Source organism: Poecile atricapillus, chromosome 22, assembly GCF_030490865.1.
Source record: "Poecile atricapillus isolate bPoeAtr1 chromosome 22, bPoeAtr1.hap1, whole genome shotgun sequence".
NCBI lineage: Eukaryota > Metazoa > Chordata > Aves > Passeriformes > Paridae > Poecile > Poecile atricapillus.
Genome location: NC_081270.1, coordinates 7,675,827 through 7,692,879, shown reverse-complemented (window position 1 = coordinate 7,692,879; position 17,053 = coordinate 7,675,827). Strand labels below are relative to the sequence as shown.

At 44.4% G+C, this 17,053-nt stretch overlaps 1 protein-coding gene across 5 annotated transcripts in view; it reads left to right on the top strand.

The window, feature by feature from the left end:
- The window catches only part of SPEN (spen family transcriptional repressor), a 63,940-nt gene that overhangs the window by 34,276 nt on the left and 12,611 nt on the right, over positions 1 to 17,053 (top strand). For 2 of the 5 annotated variants that reach the window (XM_058855178.1, XM_058855177.1), the window contains exons 4-10: positions 5,967 to 6,127; positions 7,286 to 7,486; positions 8,271 to 8,422; positions 10,886 to 11,011; positions 11,539 to 11,652; positions 12,768 to 12,881; positions 14,374 to 14,474. In XM_058855178.1, coding sequence (XP_058711161.1) covers positions 5,967 to 6,127; positions 7,286 to 7,486; positions 8,271 to 8,422; positions 10,886 to 11,011; positions 11,539 to 11,652; positions 12,768 to 12,881; positions 14,374 to 14,474 — 969 coding nt within the window. The remainder of the gene's footprint in view (positions 1 to 5,966; positions 6,128 to 7,285; positions 7,487 to 8,270; positions 8,423 to 10,885; positions 11,012 to 11,538; positions 11,653 to 12,767; positions 12,882 to 14,373; positions 14,475 to 17,053) is intronic. The other 3 variants (XM_058855181.1, XM_058855180.1, XM_058855179.1) reach the window with 2 other exon arrangements.

Genomic DNA, 17,053 nt, shown 5'->3' with positions numbered 1-17,053 from the left:
TGTTGGAATCAGCTCTGATAAGGAGTTTCTCACAGTGTGCCCAGAGCTCTGGAATTCTCAGTGTGGTTATTCCTGCTCGTGGCAGGGTGTTGGAATGAGATGATCTCTAGGGTCCCCTTCTGGGATTCTGTGCTTGAGTGTGGCAGAACAGCCACCTGGATTGTTGGATTAATGGGGTGGTGTCAGGAGTTTTGTGGGAATGGGCTACTCCTGTTCTTAGGAGGGAATGTGTGATTTGATGTGTGTAGAGAACAGGGAAAATTCTGGTTAAATATCTTCTTAGGTTCATGTAATGTTTATCAGTAGGTGAGAAATACCAGTCTGTAATAGCCCTGTGCTATTGCTCCAATTTATGATTTCCATCCAGAAGTTCAAGTGTTTCACAGGTAAAGATCCTTTAGTCCATTGCTAGAATGGAATACAGTGCATTTTTTAAGCTTTTATTTTAAGCAGTTGCCATCAAATTTTTCTGGGTATTGGCTGGCAGTAATCAGGTCTTTTAAATTATTTTTTTTATTCCCAAACAACACATAGGTACGTTCAGGAAACTTGGAACAATTTTCTGGTGCTCTTTTCCCAGGCTGAGGAAATCTAAGCAGGAGTTTTTTTCCAAAGCCTATGAAATATCCCCAGTTTGTGTCTTGTGGATAGAGCTGATTGTACAGCACTGTCACTGCTGGTGTTCTGTGCATAGAGATCATCTACAGTGACCAGACTCAGATCTGGAAAGGGAGGGACGGGGTAAAACAGAGAGGTTCCTGTTGCTTCCATTCAGAGATGACTGTGTGTTAACTTTGGATTTCCTGACCCAGCTTGGGTATCTGCTGCTGACATCAGCCGTGAGAATAACCCTCTGTCAGCAGGGATGGAGCCTGGCCTCACCAGATCTTTCTAGGAGATAATCTTCACTCACAGATTATTCTGACAGGGTGTTGAGTCGAGCTGAGCCAGGCAGAGTTCCTGATTTCAAGTTAATTTTGGCAGGGAAAAAGTGATCATTCTGCATATTTCCTGGAAAAAACAACCAAACCTGGATTCTTCGTCAGGCCTGGTGAAACAGTATTTGAAGGCAGCTATAAAAAAATTGAAAGTATTCATATTTACATTTTTACAGCTGAAATGTGGCATGAAAAATGCAAAGGTTTTAAACTGGTTTTAGGTGGCTCTGTTTCTAACTTGCCCGAATTACAGAATGACAGAATCCTGGAATGGTTTGTGTTGGAATAAAGCTCATCTCATTCCAGCCGTGCCGTGGGCAGGGACACCTTCCATCCACTACCTTGGGCACTCCCAGGGCCTGGGCAGTCCCAGCTCTTCTGGGCAATAACAGCTTGGGTTTGTTTTGTTTTATAAAGCCAGCACGGGCAGCTCAGCCCTCTGAGCTTTCCTCTGCTTCATCCTCCACCGTGGGCGCCGTGTTCCCAGCTTTGCTTCCTGCTCACGGGGAGTCCCCAGCCTGCACTCGCTCAGCCCTGACTCACTGATCTCAAATAAATCAAGCGGCAGAAATGACAATTGTGCCACATGCTGGAATTGCAGGAGGGTGGAGGGCAGCTTGTGAGATCCCTTGATTCAGTGGCACTGCTGCTTCCCGTTCCTTCCACAGCCTTGGAGCCTCTCTTTTATCTCCTTTTAGTGGGAACAAAGGACAGCTGGCTTTGTGTTCTCTGCTCAGGGCTTTCATTTCTCACACGTAAACCCAGCGTAACTTCATCGCCACTACACCTGCAAACTGTAATTGCCTGAAAATGAGAAATTTCTCTGGAAAAGAGTAGTGGTTTGTGGGATACCAGGATTTGAAATGTCATCTTTGTGTTTAGAACTGAGCAAAGGAAAATTCTGTGTGCTAAATGATCTGCAATGTAGTGAGAATAGGAATGGAGCCTCATCATCCTTGTGGGTCCCTTCTGACACAGGGGATTCCATGAAATTCCAGATGTGTTTGGGTCTGAACCCCATTGCTGGATTCTTATGTGTTGAGTCTCTGGGAATCAGCCCATGGGGATAAAATTTAGATTGGATTACGAATAAATTTAATCTTGATTAATGGAAAATAGATACACAGATAAATATGAATAGATTTTATCATGACTGATGAAAAATGGACACATAAACAGTGTGACTAAGAACACACATCCTTATATGCTCATAGGTAACTGTGGAATGCAGATAAGTGTTTTAAAAGGGCTTGTAAACTACAGAATTAGTAGTTTAGTAAACCACTGTAGTAAGTGCATGTGTAAGAGAAAGATTTTGTGTCCACCCCTTGTTTAATTAAGAACAATCTCTCTTATTACTCCATTTTTCCATCTGATTTTTGCTGAGAGTAAAACGCAGAAATTATTTTTCTTCAATGCTGCGATGCCATAGTGTGAAACTGATTTTAGACGTATCTAGGCTGCACAAAAGAGCATCTGAAATGCTGGTTAAATACTGGAAGTGTTCCCCAGAGATGGCAGCTCTGGGAGGAGTGAGGAGCACGCGGAGGATGTTGGAGGAGCTGTTCCCAGCTCCCTCCCGGCGCGGTGTGTGTGTTGTGACAGCTCAGGAGGTTGGTTCCTCAGCGTGCTGCCATTCTGCTCCTCTGGCTTTGCAGGGATGTGGAAGAGCAGGTTTTCCTGCCTTGGGAAGAGGCTCAGTGCCAGAGCACGCTCTGCTTCTGAAAAAATCACCCCGGCTTTAACGCTGCTAGCGGAAGCCCAAAATGAAGTTATAAAGCTATTTTTGTGCCATTTTTGACCTGCCCCAAAACCTGTTGATACTTGGAATACTTTTGAGGAGGAGGTTATCCTCCCTGTTGTTTTATCCTATTACATTCCTGTGTTTAAATTCCCAAGCTCATTCTAAAAGCTTTACGAAGCCACTTTCTGCAGAAGAATTTTTAATAACTTCTTTTCTGCATTGGCAACAGGTGGTTGTTTTCAAAATTACTCACAGGGAAAAGCAAAGCCATATTCTCATTTTAATATTCTGGGAACTTTTCCTTGAGCAGCTTTCAGGCTTCAGATCTGTATATTTTTAAAGAGTTGTATTTTGCTGCTCAAGACTCCACATAATTCCGTCAGATGCTTTATTTTGATTGTACTGTGAGCTATAACTGGGTGGCACAGCAGCTATAATTAACTCTTCCATCATTCTCCCATTCACAGAACATCAAACCTTTGACTTAATTTTGAATTATTATATCCATGTTTCTTCAGTTGGAAAAGCGATGGGGATTTCCCTAAAGAAAGGGGGGATTGTTCTTGCAATCATTTTTTTTCTTGTCTAAAAATAGTCAGGAAATAATGACTTTTTTTTTTCTTCTGGAATGTCTCAGAAAGTCTTCCTTTGCTAAGGGACACATACCCCTGAAACTCCCCCAGGGAAGTGGAAGTTTCCACCATGATTCTTGTTTCCCAGAGTTGCACAGAATTCTTTGTAGAATTTATCATCCTGTTGCCCTGCTGTATCATCACTTGGATACCTAACAGAGTTATTATAACAGAGATAATACCTCTTCTCTAGTGGAATGCTGTGATTTTAACAGTATGTTCCATATTTTTAACATCCTCATAAAAATCCCAAATTGTAAAAATAGCTTGTCTCCATTCTAGAGCACTGCTCACATCAATTCAGCGCTGCCTCTTGCTCAAGAGATCGATCTCAGCACACTGGAATTCCAAAGGCTTTGGGAACACAGGCTGAACATCAAGATGTGAGAAGGGAGAGTGGAAATGTGCACAGGGCAGAGGGTTCTGCAGCTCTCAAGTCCTGTATCAGCCTTCCCCAGGGGCTGCTGAATCCCCCAGAGCTGGTGGCAGCTTGGGAATTATTTTCAGTTTCCCCCCACACACCTTCTCTGCCCTGTATTTGTGTGTTTAAAGAAGTTCCTCTATTCTTTGCCAATTTATTTCCCAGTAACAGGTGATGGCTGCTGTTACTCCTGGAGAACACTGAGGACCTGTTTGTGTGGGGCTGGGTTTGTTCTTCTCCCAAAATGCTGTAGAGAAGTTTGATGATTTAATGGAAAGACAGAGGGAATGGGATACAGATGAGGAGGAAATGCTTTACTCTTCACTTTCAGTGATTAAATAGTTCGTTAACAGAGAGGGCACAAAAGGAGGGTGCACAGGTGAGACAGAATTAAGGGCAGTTTACCAATTTAGCAGAAAAATGAGGCTGTGAAGGGACATCTTGGTGGTGGGAGATAATGTTGGTGGGACTGACTGTAGCTGGGAAGGGAAATGTTATTTATTATCCATGAAGTGAGAGGTTGGGTGGTGCAGGGCAGGAGGAAGGGCTCAGTTTTTCACTCTGTTCCTGGCATGGCTTCATTTTCACTCCTCTCCCAAAGTGATGCTGAACTTCCTCCTCCGGGGCCAGAGAAGGAGGAGGAGAATGTGTGGGAAAGGCACCAACGTGTGATGGGAGGATTGTAATGAGAGGGTGAGACCAGCAGCAGTGTTTCTCATGTTTATTATTACTTCTGCAGTTTTGACCCTTTTTGTTGTGTTTTATTTTGGCTTGGCCTGTTTTTGCATCCTTCTGGATTGTTTGTAAGTATTTTGGGACAGAGATTGTCTTCCCTTCTGTGCTTCCAAATATAATGGGGAGAGAGCCCAAGGGCTTTTGGGAATGTGCCATGGTGCTTGTTACACCAAGATGTTCAGAAAGAAAACCAGGGTTTTTTTAACATTTGAAGAAAAACACCCACAAAAAAGCAGTAGAAGAGCTCACAAAATCAAATCTTGGAAGTTATTAGAAGCCTGAAATAGTTTCTGTGAGAAAAGAAATGAAAAAGTTACGTGGTTTAATGGCAAGAAGGTCTGTAAGAAGGGTATGAAATATTTAAGATAAGAAAAAGATAAACTTGTGTATTGTTTTTCTAATACGATGTGGAGAGGAGTATAAAAATTCAATCAAGCAGCAAATTTCAGGCTGACAGGGTTATTTTAGTACGTGGCACATCTGCCCCCCCTCCAGCCTCCGAGTTAAAATTCCAGCAGAATTTTTTCGAAGGCTGCTTGTGTAATGGAGAATGAGAGTCTCTGGGGTTATGTCAGACAAAAGTATTTTTAGTGCTGCTCTGAGCCCTCGTGCCTCGGGGAAGAAATGAGCCACTGAAGCAGGATGACGTGTCCCCACTGGGCAAGCTTTAATAACATTATATACTCTGTATTTCTGCCTCTCCTCCAAGCATCAAATGATCCCAGCTCCCTGGATTAGATTGACTCCCTCTGTGATCTAATATGCAAATCCTCTTCCGCTGTAATTATTGTTTATAAAAGGCGTTCTCGGGTCTGAATTCTCTTCATATCCTGGAGTTGGGGGTTGAGGCTGAGCCTGGAAATAATGTTTACTGGTTCATAGAGAATCCTGGAATGGTTGGAGCTGGAAGGGATCTTAAAGATCATCTTGTTCCACCCTGGGCTGGGACAGGGACATGGACATGGACATCCCCCTCTATCCAGGTTATTCCCACACTTGACCAAAATACTTGCCATGATTTTCATTTGTGATTTCTTTGGAGTACAGATCTTTTCAGGGAAGAGACCTGAGAGCACAGTAATATTTCTTTCCTGTACATAAGAGTGCTGGGAGGGATTTTGAGGCATTGTCAGACCTGGGCATCCTCCCTGTGTTTCTCCACTCTTCCTACACAGCTCCTGAGCTGGTCCAACATTGCATTGCACTTAATTAAATCTCCACCATTGTCAGGGTGGGTAACAGGATCTTGCTGACATTTTACCCATATTTGGATAAAATGCCAGCATATCTGGGAGCTCTGGAGGGGAATATCCCTAGGAGGACTCTGAAATTCCTGTGAACAGTGGGGTGGCAGCACAAACACAAACAGAATGGGTACAAAAGGGAGGAGGGCCTGTAGACGAGCAGAAACTCTGGAATTTTGCTTTTTTGATGCCAATTTCCTGTGTGACTTTGCTGCATGCACTGAGCTGTCCTTGCCCCCGTGCTGTTCCCAGCAGTGACTCCAGCAGCAGCTCGAGTGACGAGTCCCCGGCGCGCTCGGTGCAGTCCACGGCTGTTCCCGCGCCCGCGGCCCAGCTGCTCCCGTCGCTGGAGAAGGATGAGCCCCGCAAGAGCTTTGGGATCAAGGTGCAAAATCTTCCAGTGCGCTCAACAGGTAAATTCACTCAGCAAAGGGGGGAAAAAAAGGGGATGGGACAGGTGGAATAACCTGTACTGAGTCTTTGACACACGGCAGGCACGAGTCGGGATTCTCTCCCTGCTTCTGCCTCAGTTCTTGCGTGACAGTGGGAAAATGGTTTAATTAGTGACCATCTGTGAGAAACCCTGCTGCTCCCAGCTCCAGGCATTGGGCATTTCCAGCTCCTGGAGCTGGTGCTTCCAGCAGCAGTATGGGCTTTCCCAGGGAAAAAGTGACACATCTCCATTTTTAACTTAAAACTTTGATTGTTTTGTCTCACCCTGGTTCAATTCCTTTTTTAATCCAAAATGTTGAGAATTTTCTGTTGCAGTTTGAGTGCTTTAAAACACTCTTGAGCATATTTGTAAAGGCAGTGCATATTGCATGGAAAATAACCCAGGAAACCACGTGCTGAGGAGAGCCCATGATTGCTCCCTGTTCCCTGCACTGAGCACAGGAGAGATCCCACAGGAAAAACCAGCATGGGATCAATTGTGAAACAGTTTTAAAAGAATTCATGGATGCAGAAGCACTGGCTGAGCTAAAATTGTATCTGTTAACCTTGTGAGCAGAGTACCTCATGTGTTGGTATCTTCCTATAGATTTAATGCCTGCCATATTCCTTGAAAGTTCACGATGCTGAGGTCAATGTCCCATGAATCCCAGACAGATTGTGTGGGCCTGAGTCAGATTCCACAAAATCTGATGAATCTGCCTGGTTATATTCCTGGATTGACTGAACTGAGCACTGAGTGACTCCAGCCTCTGTTCCAGACACCTCATCCCAGCTGTGTGCAGTATTCTGCTGGGATTTTTAATCAAGTATCACTGGTTCTTCTTCTTCATCTGAAACTGGGTGTCTCTTAGAGGCAAAAACCAACCACTGCCAGCTTTAACCATGTAAAACCTCCTGTGTGTAGCTTCTTGGGTTTAAAAGAGAAAGATCAGCCAGAAACTTTGGACATTGGCAAAATCAACATCCCAAATTAAAAAGAGCACTCATGTGAGCACTGAGTTAAATGGGATGAAGTCACATTTCAAAAAGACAGTCAAGAGTTTCTCATGTCTTTTACAGTGCTACTGAGTAGGTAGAAGTTACATTTCTGCAGTATTAATGTTCATTTGTTGGTTTAGATACAAGCCTTAAAGATGGACTTTTCCACGAATTCAAGAAGTACGGGAAGGTGACGTCGGTGCAGATCCACGGCGCGTCTGAGGAACGCTACGGCCTCGTGTTCTTCCGGCAGCAGGAGGACCAGGAGAAAGCACTAAATGCCTCCAAAGGAAAGCTTTTCTTTGGCATGCAGATTGAAGTCACAGCCTGGATAGGACCAGGTAAGGTCCATGCCCTTCTCCCATGGGACTGCTCTGGGCATGTTCAGCAGCTGTTGTAAAGAGGCAGAATAGAAGTAGGAAACATACTTTAAAGAAACTGGGAATAATGCCACAATAAACTCCAGAGCAAAAAGAGTGGATGCTCTTGGATCAAACAGAGAGTGCATTCCAGTCCTAGGGCTCAGAGGAGGAAAGCTGCCATCCTCCCAAGCCGTGGTATCTGCTGGAAGGAGCGATCTCATCCGCCACCTCTCAATGGAGCAGCTGCCAGTGGGTGGTGTGAGCACTGCACTGTGTCCTCCCAGCCTCGTTTTGTCTCCTCTTAATTAAAACAGCCAACGAGTGCTGCCTTCTGAGGCTGTGGCAGCACAGCCCACGTGACCAACCAGTGAGAGCTGCAGCCCCGAGCACGTGGTGAAGTTCTCAGACTGCACTTCAATGACTTCTTTAAAAATTGATTCCTGAAAACAAACTCCTGCCACGTGCTCTTCCCCAAGTGCAGGGAAACCTTACTGGAATTCATGCACTCCAGCATTGATACTTGATAAGAGTAAATTTCCAGAGAAGCAGTTGAAAGATGCAGCTCCCTTTCACCTGAGGATGCTCAGATTCCTCCTTGGAATATAAAAATTCCCAATCCCACATAAATAACAAGTCATGGGGTGCAGTACCGGGTGTTTTTCTCAGAGACAGTGGTTACTCTGTTCAGATCAAGGAGACCTGAATAAACCAATGCGAACCAACTCTCCAGTCATAACAAATTTCCTGCTCTCTTTTATCCTAGAAACGGAAAGTGAGAATGAGTTTCGTCCTTTGGATGAAAGGATAGATGAGTTCCACCCAAAGGCAACGAGGACCCTGTTCATTGGCAACCTGGAGAAAACAACCACCTACCACGACCTTCGCAACATCTTCCAGCGCTTTGGGGGAATTGTGGTATGTGAACTGTGTCCTGTGGGCTGGCACTGCCCCCCTTCCTCTACAGACCCCTGAAATGCTCTGAGTGCTGCTAAATCTGTCAGTGACAGATAATTCAGTCTTTCTGTAATGATCTGAGTCGTTCATCTTGCTGGAATGTACCTGAAAGCTTTTCTTTGTATTCAGAGTTCAGCATATGAATGTTGAAGGCTAATTTAGCAGGAAAAACAGTCCTAGGAGTGTTTACAACAAATGTCTCTCCTGCTGTTTGCTCCTGGTAATCCTGTCCTGGTAGCTCCAAAGCTGCCTGGGTATTTGGGATGTGAATGTGGCAGGTGATGTTCTCATGTTGACTCGTACAGCTGTGGGAATCTGAGTTTTCTGTTGATTCCTGGAACGAGGGGCTTGCTTGGTGTGTGTGGAAGCAGCCCTGTGCCCAGGCAGGGGGGATTGGAGCAGATGATGGCACATGAGGGATTTGGGTTTTCAGCTGAGGAGGAGTATCCAGATGAGGTAAAGCAGCCCCCTCTGCTCATGACTGTCCATCAGTTCACATCAGTGTTATATTTAAGGGAAATTTGCCATGGGAGTTGCACAACTGTCCAATTTAATTAATTTTCACAAGGGCATGGAGTGACAGGACAAGCCTTAAGCTGAAGGAGGGCAGAGTTAGATGGGATATTGGGAAGGAATTCTTCCCTGGCACAGGGTGCTCAGAGAAACTGTGGCTCCCCCATCTCTGGAGGTGCCCAAGGCCAGGTTGGATGGGGCTTGGAGCAGCCTGGGACAGTGGAAGGTGTCCCCTCCATGGCAGGGGTAGAACTGGATGAGCTGTAAGGACCCTTCCCACCCAAACCATTGTGGGATTCATTCTGTGATTCCTGTTGGATCTGGACTTTAGGTGGTTGATGTTCTCCCTGTCAGCTGTGGGTGCTTGTGAATGTGCTGTGCCTCCTGTACATGTTTCTGTCACTGCTGGGGAGTCAGTCACATGTACCCCATCCCTGCTACCCCCAAAAGAAGAGGAGGTTGTTTCCACGTACAGTGTGGTCAAATATAAAATCCTGTTTTTATGATGTCTGGCAGCCCTTGTGTATCCAGACTGTGCTGTATCCTTGGCATCAATACTGATTTATGAGTTCCTGCCATGTCTGTGGCTTGAGCCCTTTTCCAGTGTTAGAGCAGCAGAGCTCTCCTGATAAAGATGCTTATCAGTGCTAGTGTAAATTGGCTTTTGTGTGCTGTGGTGCTCCCTGTCAGCATTATTAATGGCTCAGAATTGGGAGACAGCGCTGCCTCGCTGTTTCCAGGAAAACTTGCAAGCTCAGGTGCAGAAGGGACCAGCTTTATAACCTTTCTGAGGGGTAATGAGCACAATAATGATATTTCATTTGCCTGTCACAAGGAATTGCTTGCCCAGGGTGAGTGGTCAGGTATAATTTGCTGTGGTTGCAGTTGTGCTACTTCAGACACTTGGAAGTGTAGTTTTCTATTAATATTCCACTTAAATCATTTGGCCAGGGCTGTAGGAGTCTAATGGTTGTGTAAATCTTCCTGTTTACTTCTGTTTTCCCAGATAAAGAGCTCTTGGGTGAGACCAGATCAAACTGCTGCCTTGTCCCTAAATTTATTAACCATGAAATTAGCCTGTCCTGGGTGTTGGAACATTTGTGCTCAGATCCACGTGTGGCTCACAAAGGCAGCTCCTGCTATTCCAACAAATAAAGCCAAACCCTCCACCTCATATTTTCAACTTGGAATGAATCATAATATCATTAGTTTGTTCAGAGGCTTTGGGTACATTTCCAGTGCTAGTGCTGAGCTGATTTGTTAACCAAATGTCAGCTCCTGGCTTGCTGGGCTTTTTAAAATCAATTAAAATCAGCCTTTATTTGGCTTTCTGAGCCTCTGGCTGTTCTTGTGAATGGGCCAGTGGTGGCTTGGTTTTAAAGAGCAACAGCAACCGAAGTTGAGGATCTTTTTTGCCTTTGCCATGAGTCAGACTGGTTCAAGACACGAGTCCAGCATCACTTTGTATTTCTAGGAACAGGATGATGGATCATGATTATTTGGAAAAGAAGCCTGGCTTGGCTCAGAGATGAGGATTGGAGCAGGTTGTTTTCTTTCTTGAGCCTTTGTGAGCGAAAATTAATCTGTATGTCCTTGATCCTGAATTGTCTCTTCTTGATATAGTATTAATAGCCTAAAGCTGGTGTTTGTTGATCAGGTCAGGCTTAGTTCTGCAGGCTTGGATTTTAAATCTGTGGGATAAAGAGCTTTCCCTGCTCAGTAAGGATTTGGTTTTGAGATGCAGCAGAACAGCAAAGTTTTAACTGTCTACTATTGTTTAAATCCTCTCCCTGAAGAAGAAAATATTAATTAAAGAGCTTGCTGTGCCACGTGTCCCTGAAAAAAAACCAAGTTGTGTTGGATGGGGCTGAGTGGTGACTGTGGGTTGTTGTGTTTTGTGCTCGTCCCCAGGACATTGACATTAAGAAGGTGAACGGTGTCCCTCAGTACGCGTTCCTGCAGTACTGCGACATCGCCAGCGTCTGCAAAGCCATCAAGAAGATGGATGGGGAATATCTTGGGAATAACCGGCTCAAGGTAAAGGAATCCTCCCCTGGACTGTATCCTTCTTGTGCTTCCATTGCTGCAGCGTGGGATGTTTCACAGCAGGGCAGTCCATGGAAGTAAGAGTGGTTTTTAATGTGAGATGGTGTCAGAGCGTGCTGGGATTAATCAGGGTTTTTGCTGTGTCTGTGCACACACAATCCTGGGATTGAGCCCTCGGAGGCTGACACTGCCTGGCCTGGAAGCTGTGCTGGGAACCCATCCCGCTCCCCATGGCAAACAGGGGGTGTCAGGCCCCAGAACTGTCAACCTGTCACTTCTCAGACATCCAAACCGTACAAGAACACAGTGTTGTCAAACACTCTATTTGTTTAAACAAGCAGAATTATTTTCATTAATTGCTTTTTGATTTTTGTCTTGCACCTGCACCAGATGCTAATTTTAGAAAACCCATACAAACAACAGCTTTCTCCAAATAAACCTTTCATTAGGCAGGCTCTGTTGAGTGAGTTTAACCCTTGTGCACTGTACTGATGGAAGTTTTGCCCTTTTGTGTCCAGCTGGGTTTTGGGAAGAGCATGCCTACAAACTGCGTGTGGTTAGATGGGCTTTCCACAAACGTTACGGATCAGTATCTGACCCGACATTTCTGCCGATACGGGCCTGTGGTGAAGGTAGGTGGGAGGCTTTGGCGTCTGCTTCCGAGTCCTTTCTGTCTTCCTCTCTTCCCATCCTGTCCTTTCAACCCCACTGTCCAGGGCTTTATAGCTCAGGTAGAAAAAAATCCTCTCTGGGGTGGAATTGGGCTGACAGGGCTCTGTCAACAAATCCAGCAAGCAAAAAGAGCTGTTTTGAGTGAGCCGAGATACTGAGTGTTGGAAACCATTTGTTGCTCTTGTGCAGTACAGTCTCTCCCCAGCAAAACTTCCTAAATGTTAGTTGGAAGAACAGCAGTCTAATTATGTAATTACTCATACTTGCTGATTGCGTAATTAGACACAACTATGGTTTTTTTCAGCAGACCGAGAAAAAAAGACTTTTTAACAGCAGTCAGGACAATCACAGTGCCAAAAGTTACATGGAAGAAGAGAGAAAGTCAACAATGGTGCAACACACCCGTGCCATGCAGCAGGAGCCTCTCCCATGCAAGTGATTTAACTTCAGTGTGGGAGTTGTCCTGTGTATTTTTATTGGACATGGATGTGCTTAAAATTAAGCAACGTGTGTAAATCTGCAGGATCAGGGTCTGGCCTCCCCAGAGGACTTTTGTGGGTTTGTGTTGCAGCTTTGACATTCTTTATTGTAGCTGTTGTTGCTTGAATAATAGATTTATGCTGCTAAAGGAAGGCAATATTTGGAAATTGGGCATTTAACAAGTGGTGAGTGGTACTGCAGACTGATAACAAAAGCTGGTTCCACTTTGGGATAAATGTTCCCTTTACCTTTTTTCCCCCCTAAAACACATTGGAAATTTTAAAAAACCCCAAAAAGACTTAACAGTGCTACAAAACTCAGTCAACAAAGAAAAAATGTTCAAAGTAAAATACAGAAAAACAAAATAAAGGCATAATATACCTCAAGCCACAATATCCACAATTCAAAGCAGTCCCGTGCCCTTTTATTGTCTCTTCATTCCAATATGCCTCATCAGAAAAGCCTGGAAATTCACCTTGCTAAAAATTATTTCCTTCCTGGTACCTTCATGACTTAGGATTTTGTTGGGACTGACATTAAGTCCTGTGGATGAGGCTCTTATTTGGTTTTTGTTTTGTTTTTTTGTTTTTTACAGGTGGTGTTTGACCGCTTAAAAGGCATGGCCCTGGTTCTCTACAATGAGATTGAATATGCACAAGCAGCTGTAAAAGAGACCAAGGGGAGGAAAATCGGTGGGAATAAAATTAAGGTGTGCAGAATGACCTCCAAACCAAAGCAAAACAGGCAAAAAAAAAAAAGAGGAACAAATTGTGTTTAGGCCTTCCCCCTTAAATGCTGGCAGTGCAGACTGCCAGGCTCGAGGAATACTTGGGACACACACGTCCCACATATCAAAGGCTTAAATTACATTTTTGTACTCGGCTTATCAAGATGTCAGGGAATCCTGAACTGATACTTATAAAGCCTTTTCCAGTATTCTGCCGTTTGTTTCGCTGAACTTGTCTCTCTGAGCTCCTGAGTGTTGGTGTCCGTGTCCCTGCCTCGTTTACCCCAATCCAAGGCAAGCTTTTGTCTGTTTTTGTGTGAAAGAAGGGAAATCTGAAGGTGTGGCTTCCTCCAGGAAAAAGCATGGCTACATCCAGCTGCCCCATGATGATGTCCAGGCTCTGGGCTGCAGTCATGGAATCATGGAATGGTTTGGGTTGGAAAGGACCTTAGAGATCATCTTGTCCTTCCTTGCAGCAGATTTTAAACAATAATTGAAAACACTGCTTTGAAAAATACACAGAAAATACTTTTCTTCCTGGAGCAGCACTTCACATTTTCAGGGATATCTTGGATTTGGGTGAATGTGGTGATGCCTGTTCTGACTGTCCCATCAGTCCCACTAACTGGGGACATGAAGTGTCAGCCAGCCCTTTGAATTATCTTCCTTCTTCTCCTTTCTCCTCTCCTAAAGAGTGGGCAGTGATGTCAGGCAGGATCTCAGCAGCTTCCCACCTCACCAAGGGCCAGGAGTTCAGTGGTTTCTGGGAATGGTGTTGGATATCAGTCACCTCCCTGTGCAGGAAAGCGAGTGGTCCCTTAAAAGCTCCACATCCTAATGGCTTTGGAATATGCAGCACCCCTGGTGTGGGCCTGTGCTCCATTACACACAGGACTGGGCTGATCTAAAAAATAACAGCAACTAGAATGTTAAAAATATTCCATTATGTGGCATACATGTAATGAAATCCATTCTAATCCTTCATTTTTTTCACTATACCATTAATTTCTCAGTACTGGAAAACAGCAATTTTTGGAGTAGCTGGAACAGGGATCTGCAGTTGAGCAGGGTTGTTTCTCTCCCTGCTCTATAACCCTGGGCAAACACCATGGAGTGGAGAATGGATACATAATCCTGACCCTCTGTAGCACTGCCCTGAGATAAAAGGGACTTTGGAACTCTCCTGGTATTAAAAACATCAATACCATGATAATAATGTGCATTTTTCCTGCTGCTTTGCCCAGCAGAAGCCTCTGGGATGGCAGCTACAACAACAGTCAGGAGGTAATTACACAGCTCCACTGAGAAAGATCTTTATTCCTGGAGATGTGCAGGGCCAGAAATGGGACATGTTTAACATTTTTTATTCAATTTTACCCCCATTTTCAGTTCTGCTTCCACCTTCAGCAGACAGGGAAATGTTGGCAGAGTGGGATGTTTTGTGACTGAATGTGATTTCCCCTTTCTTTTTCAGGTGGACTTTGCAAATCGGGAGAGTCAGTTGGCATTCTATCATTCCATGGAGAAAACGGGTCAAGATATCAGAGACTTCTACGAAATGCTGGCAGAAAGAAGGCAAGTATCAATGTTTCTTCAGTTTTCTGTTTTCTGGCACCACCTTACACAATCCTTTTAAATCATTGTCCTCCTCATTATACAATCAAACTTTCTTCAGGCCATAATTCTTAAACAAGTTTTTTTTTTTTCCCTCTCAACTTTATCCTTATTTTTAAAGTTTTATTAAAAACACCTCTGCATTTAATTTTTTTTTTTTTTTTTTTTACCTCTTCACTATTTTTAAAATTAAATTTAGGTGATCCAGACTTAAAATGTGCGGATTATAGCAGGCAGGATCTCCCACATCCAAGGCAAAGGCAGTTACTGGAATTCCTGCTGAGCTGGAGGCTGCAGTTGTCTGCGTGATCCATATTTAAGTATCCGGTTTCTCTGGTGGGTCACCAGGACACAGTTGGGAGTCATTCATCACGTCTTAGGAATGCAGAGAGCAGCTTATCTGTAGCAGAGAAATGTGGGTGTACATGAAGTCTGATAAACTGCTGCTCAGCCCTTGAGCAAGTCAAATCTGATCCTCCACCTCCCTCTTTCCAACAGTTTTGTTTGTAACGTGATAAAATAATATAATTTGAGTAAGGATCCATTTTTATTTTGAATAAAGCTGTGTCCTGTGTGGCTGCCCCTTGGCAGCAGCTGGCACCACACACTGCACAGCCACTTCTTCATCCCTGAAGACTTGGCACAGAAACACTCAACAGTTTGGGGTTTTTTACCTTCATTGACTGAAAAAACAGCCCTGTTTTACTCCCTTCAGAGCCTGGCTCATTGTTAGAGCTCTGCCTGCCCAGGAGTCAGCCCAGTGTGACACCAGCTGTACCCTGGAGCTGGATAAACCCCATAGTTTTTTGCAGCAGAATAGATTGGTCTGAGATAATGCAAAATGAGCAGCTTTAAAAGCGAGCCGGGTTTGGAAATTGGCAATCAGGATTTGCATAATGGAAATACAAGTGTGCCTTCCCCAGGCCTTGCCAGATGTTGTGATGTGCCAGCAATAAGCATTTCCTCAGAACTGTGCTGGATTCAGGCAAGAGAAGGGCATTATTGGATGTTTTTTAGCACACAGGACTCAGCTGGGATTGTCTTTGCCGTGGAATAATCCTGAACAGGACCTGATTTCTGCTCTTTGGGCACCCGTTAGTCTGGTTTTTCCTTCTCTGTCGCTCTGCTAACGTGGTCATTAGGAGATCCACAGGGATAATGGATCATGGAGCAGTGGAGCGAGCTCTGCAGTGACTCTGTAATTCTGCAGCTTCTGGTGCCCCTCCAAGCTCCTCCTTGCAGAGGTGCTGAGATCTGCACAAACCACCTTCTTTCGAGGTTGTAGTTGGAGCCAGTCTAAATAGGACCCAAAGGGGAAAAAAAACATGAAAAAACAAAATCCCTGATTGATATTTTTAACTTCACTGCTGCTTTTCACAACATCCCACTTCACTTGCAGGATGAAATTTTCATCTTCCATGTTTTGTCCCTTTTTCAATTTTGTACTTTTCTTAAAAGGTGGAAGTTGCCAGCTTTTAACATAAAACATAAACTGTGAAGCCAGATAAATCTATGAGGAATCCCAGAATCATTTAGGTTGGAAAAGACCTCCAAGGCCATCAAGTCCAGCCTGTGACTGATCCCCTCCTTGTCCCCAGCCCAGAGCATCTGGTGCCACATCCAGACCTTCCGTGGACACCTCCAGAGATGGGGACTCCAAACCTCCCTGGACAGCCCCTTCCATTTCCTGACCATCTTTTCCATGGGGAAATTCTTCCTCATGTCCAACCTGAACCTCTCCTGGCACAGCTTGAGGCTGTTTTCTCTTGTCCTGTGCCTGTTCCCTGGGAGCAGAGCCCAGCCCCAGCTTAGTACAGAGTGTGCAAAACACTCTGTACTGGTGGGGAGTTGGAACTCCACCTTTATTCCACCTCCCTCCCATCTTCAGTCTTACAAATGACTTATTTTTACTGCTTGGAGGTATTGAAATAAAGACATTAATTGCTTGACTTACTTTGCTGAATGACTTAATCTGATCTTATAAACAATCTGATATTTGTTCACTTGGTTTTACTGTAAACAGGCAACGCCAGCAGATCACATGCAGTGAAAGAGCTAATTTGGGAATTAAAAGATCACTTGCAGGGCTTAGGATTTTTAAAGAAATCTTACCATAACTTTGCTGCTTAGTAATGAAGAGATTCCATGCCTGAACTTTGATTTGACTCGTGTTTTTAGAGTCAAATGAAGGTCTCAGGTTCTGGATAAAGGGGGTGTCTTCACCCTGTCAGCCTTGTGTGGGTACACAGATGCTGTGCTGGGTTTTACCTTCGTTTCACGCAAGTTTGGAACTTGACAAAAACAAAGGAGTGAAGGTGGTGAAACAATGCTTGGGAGAGGTGTTAAGGTACTACCCGTGAAGTACATTTGGTAAATTAACAGAAGCATTTAGTCCAGTGCACACAGACTCCTTGCCAAGCCTCTGTGTGCAGCTTGATGCACATAGGAAAGAAGATCAGAAAATGGTTCCTTAGGCAGCAGAAATTTGTGGTAGCAGAGTACATTGCTTGGGAAGGAGAACTAGAATCTGTTTATTCTTA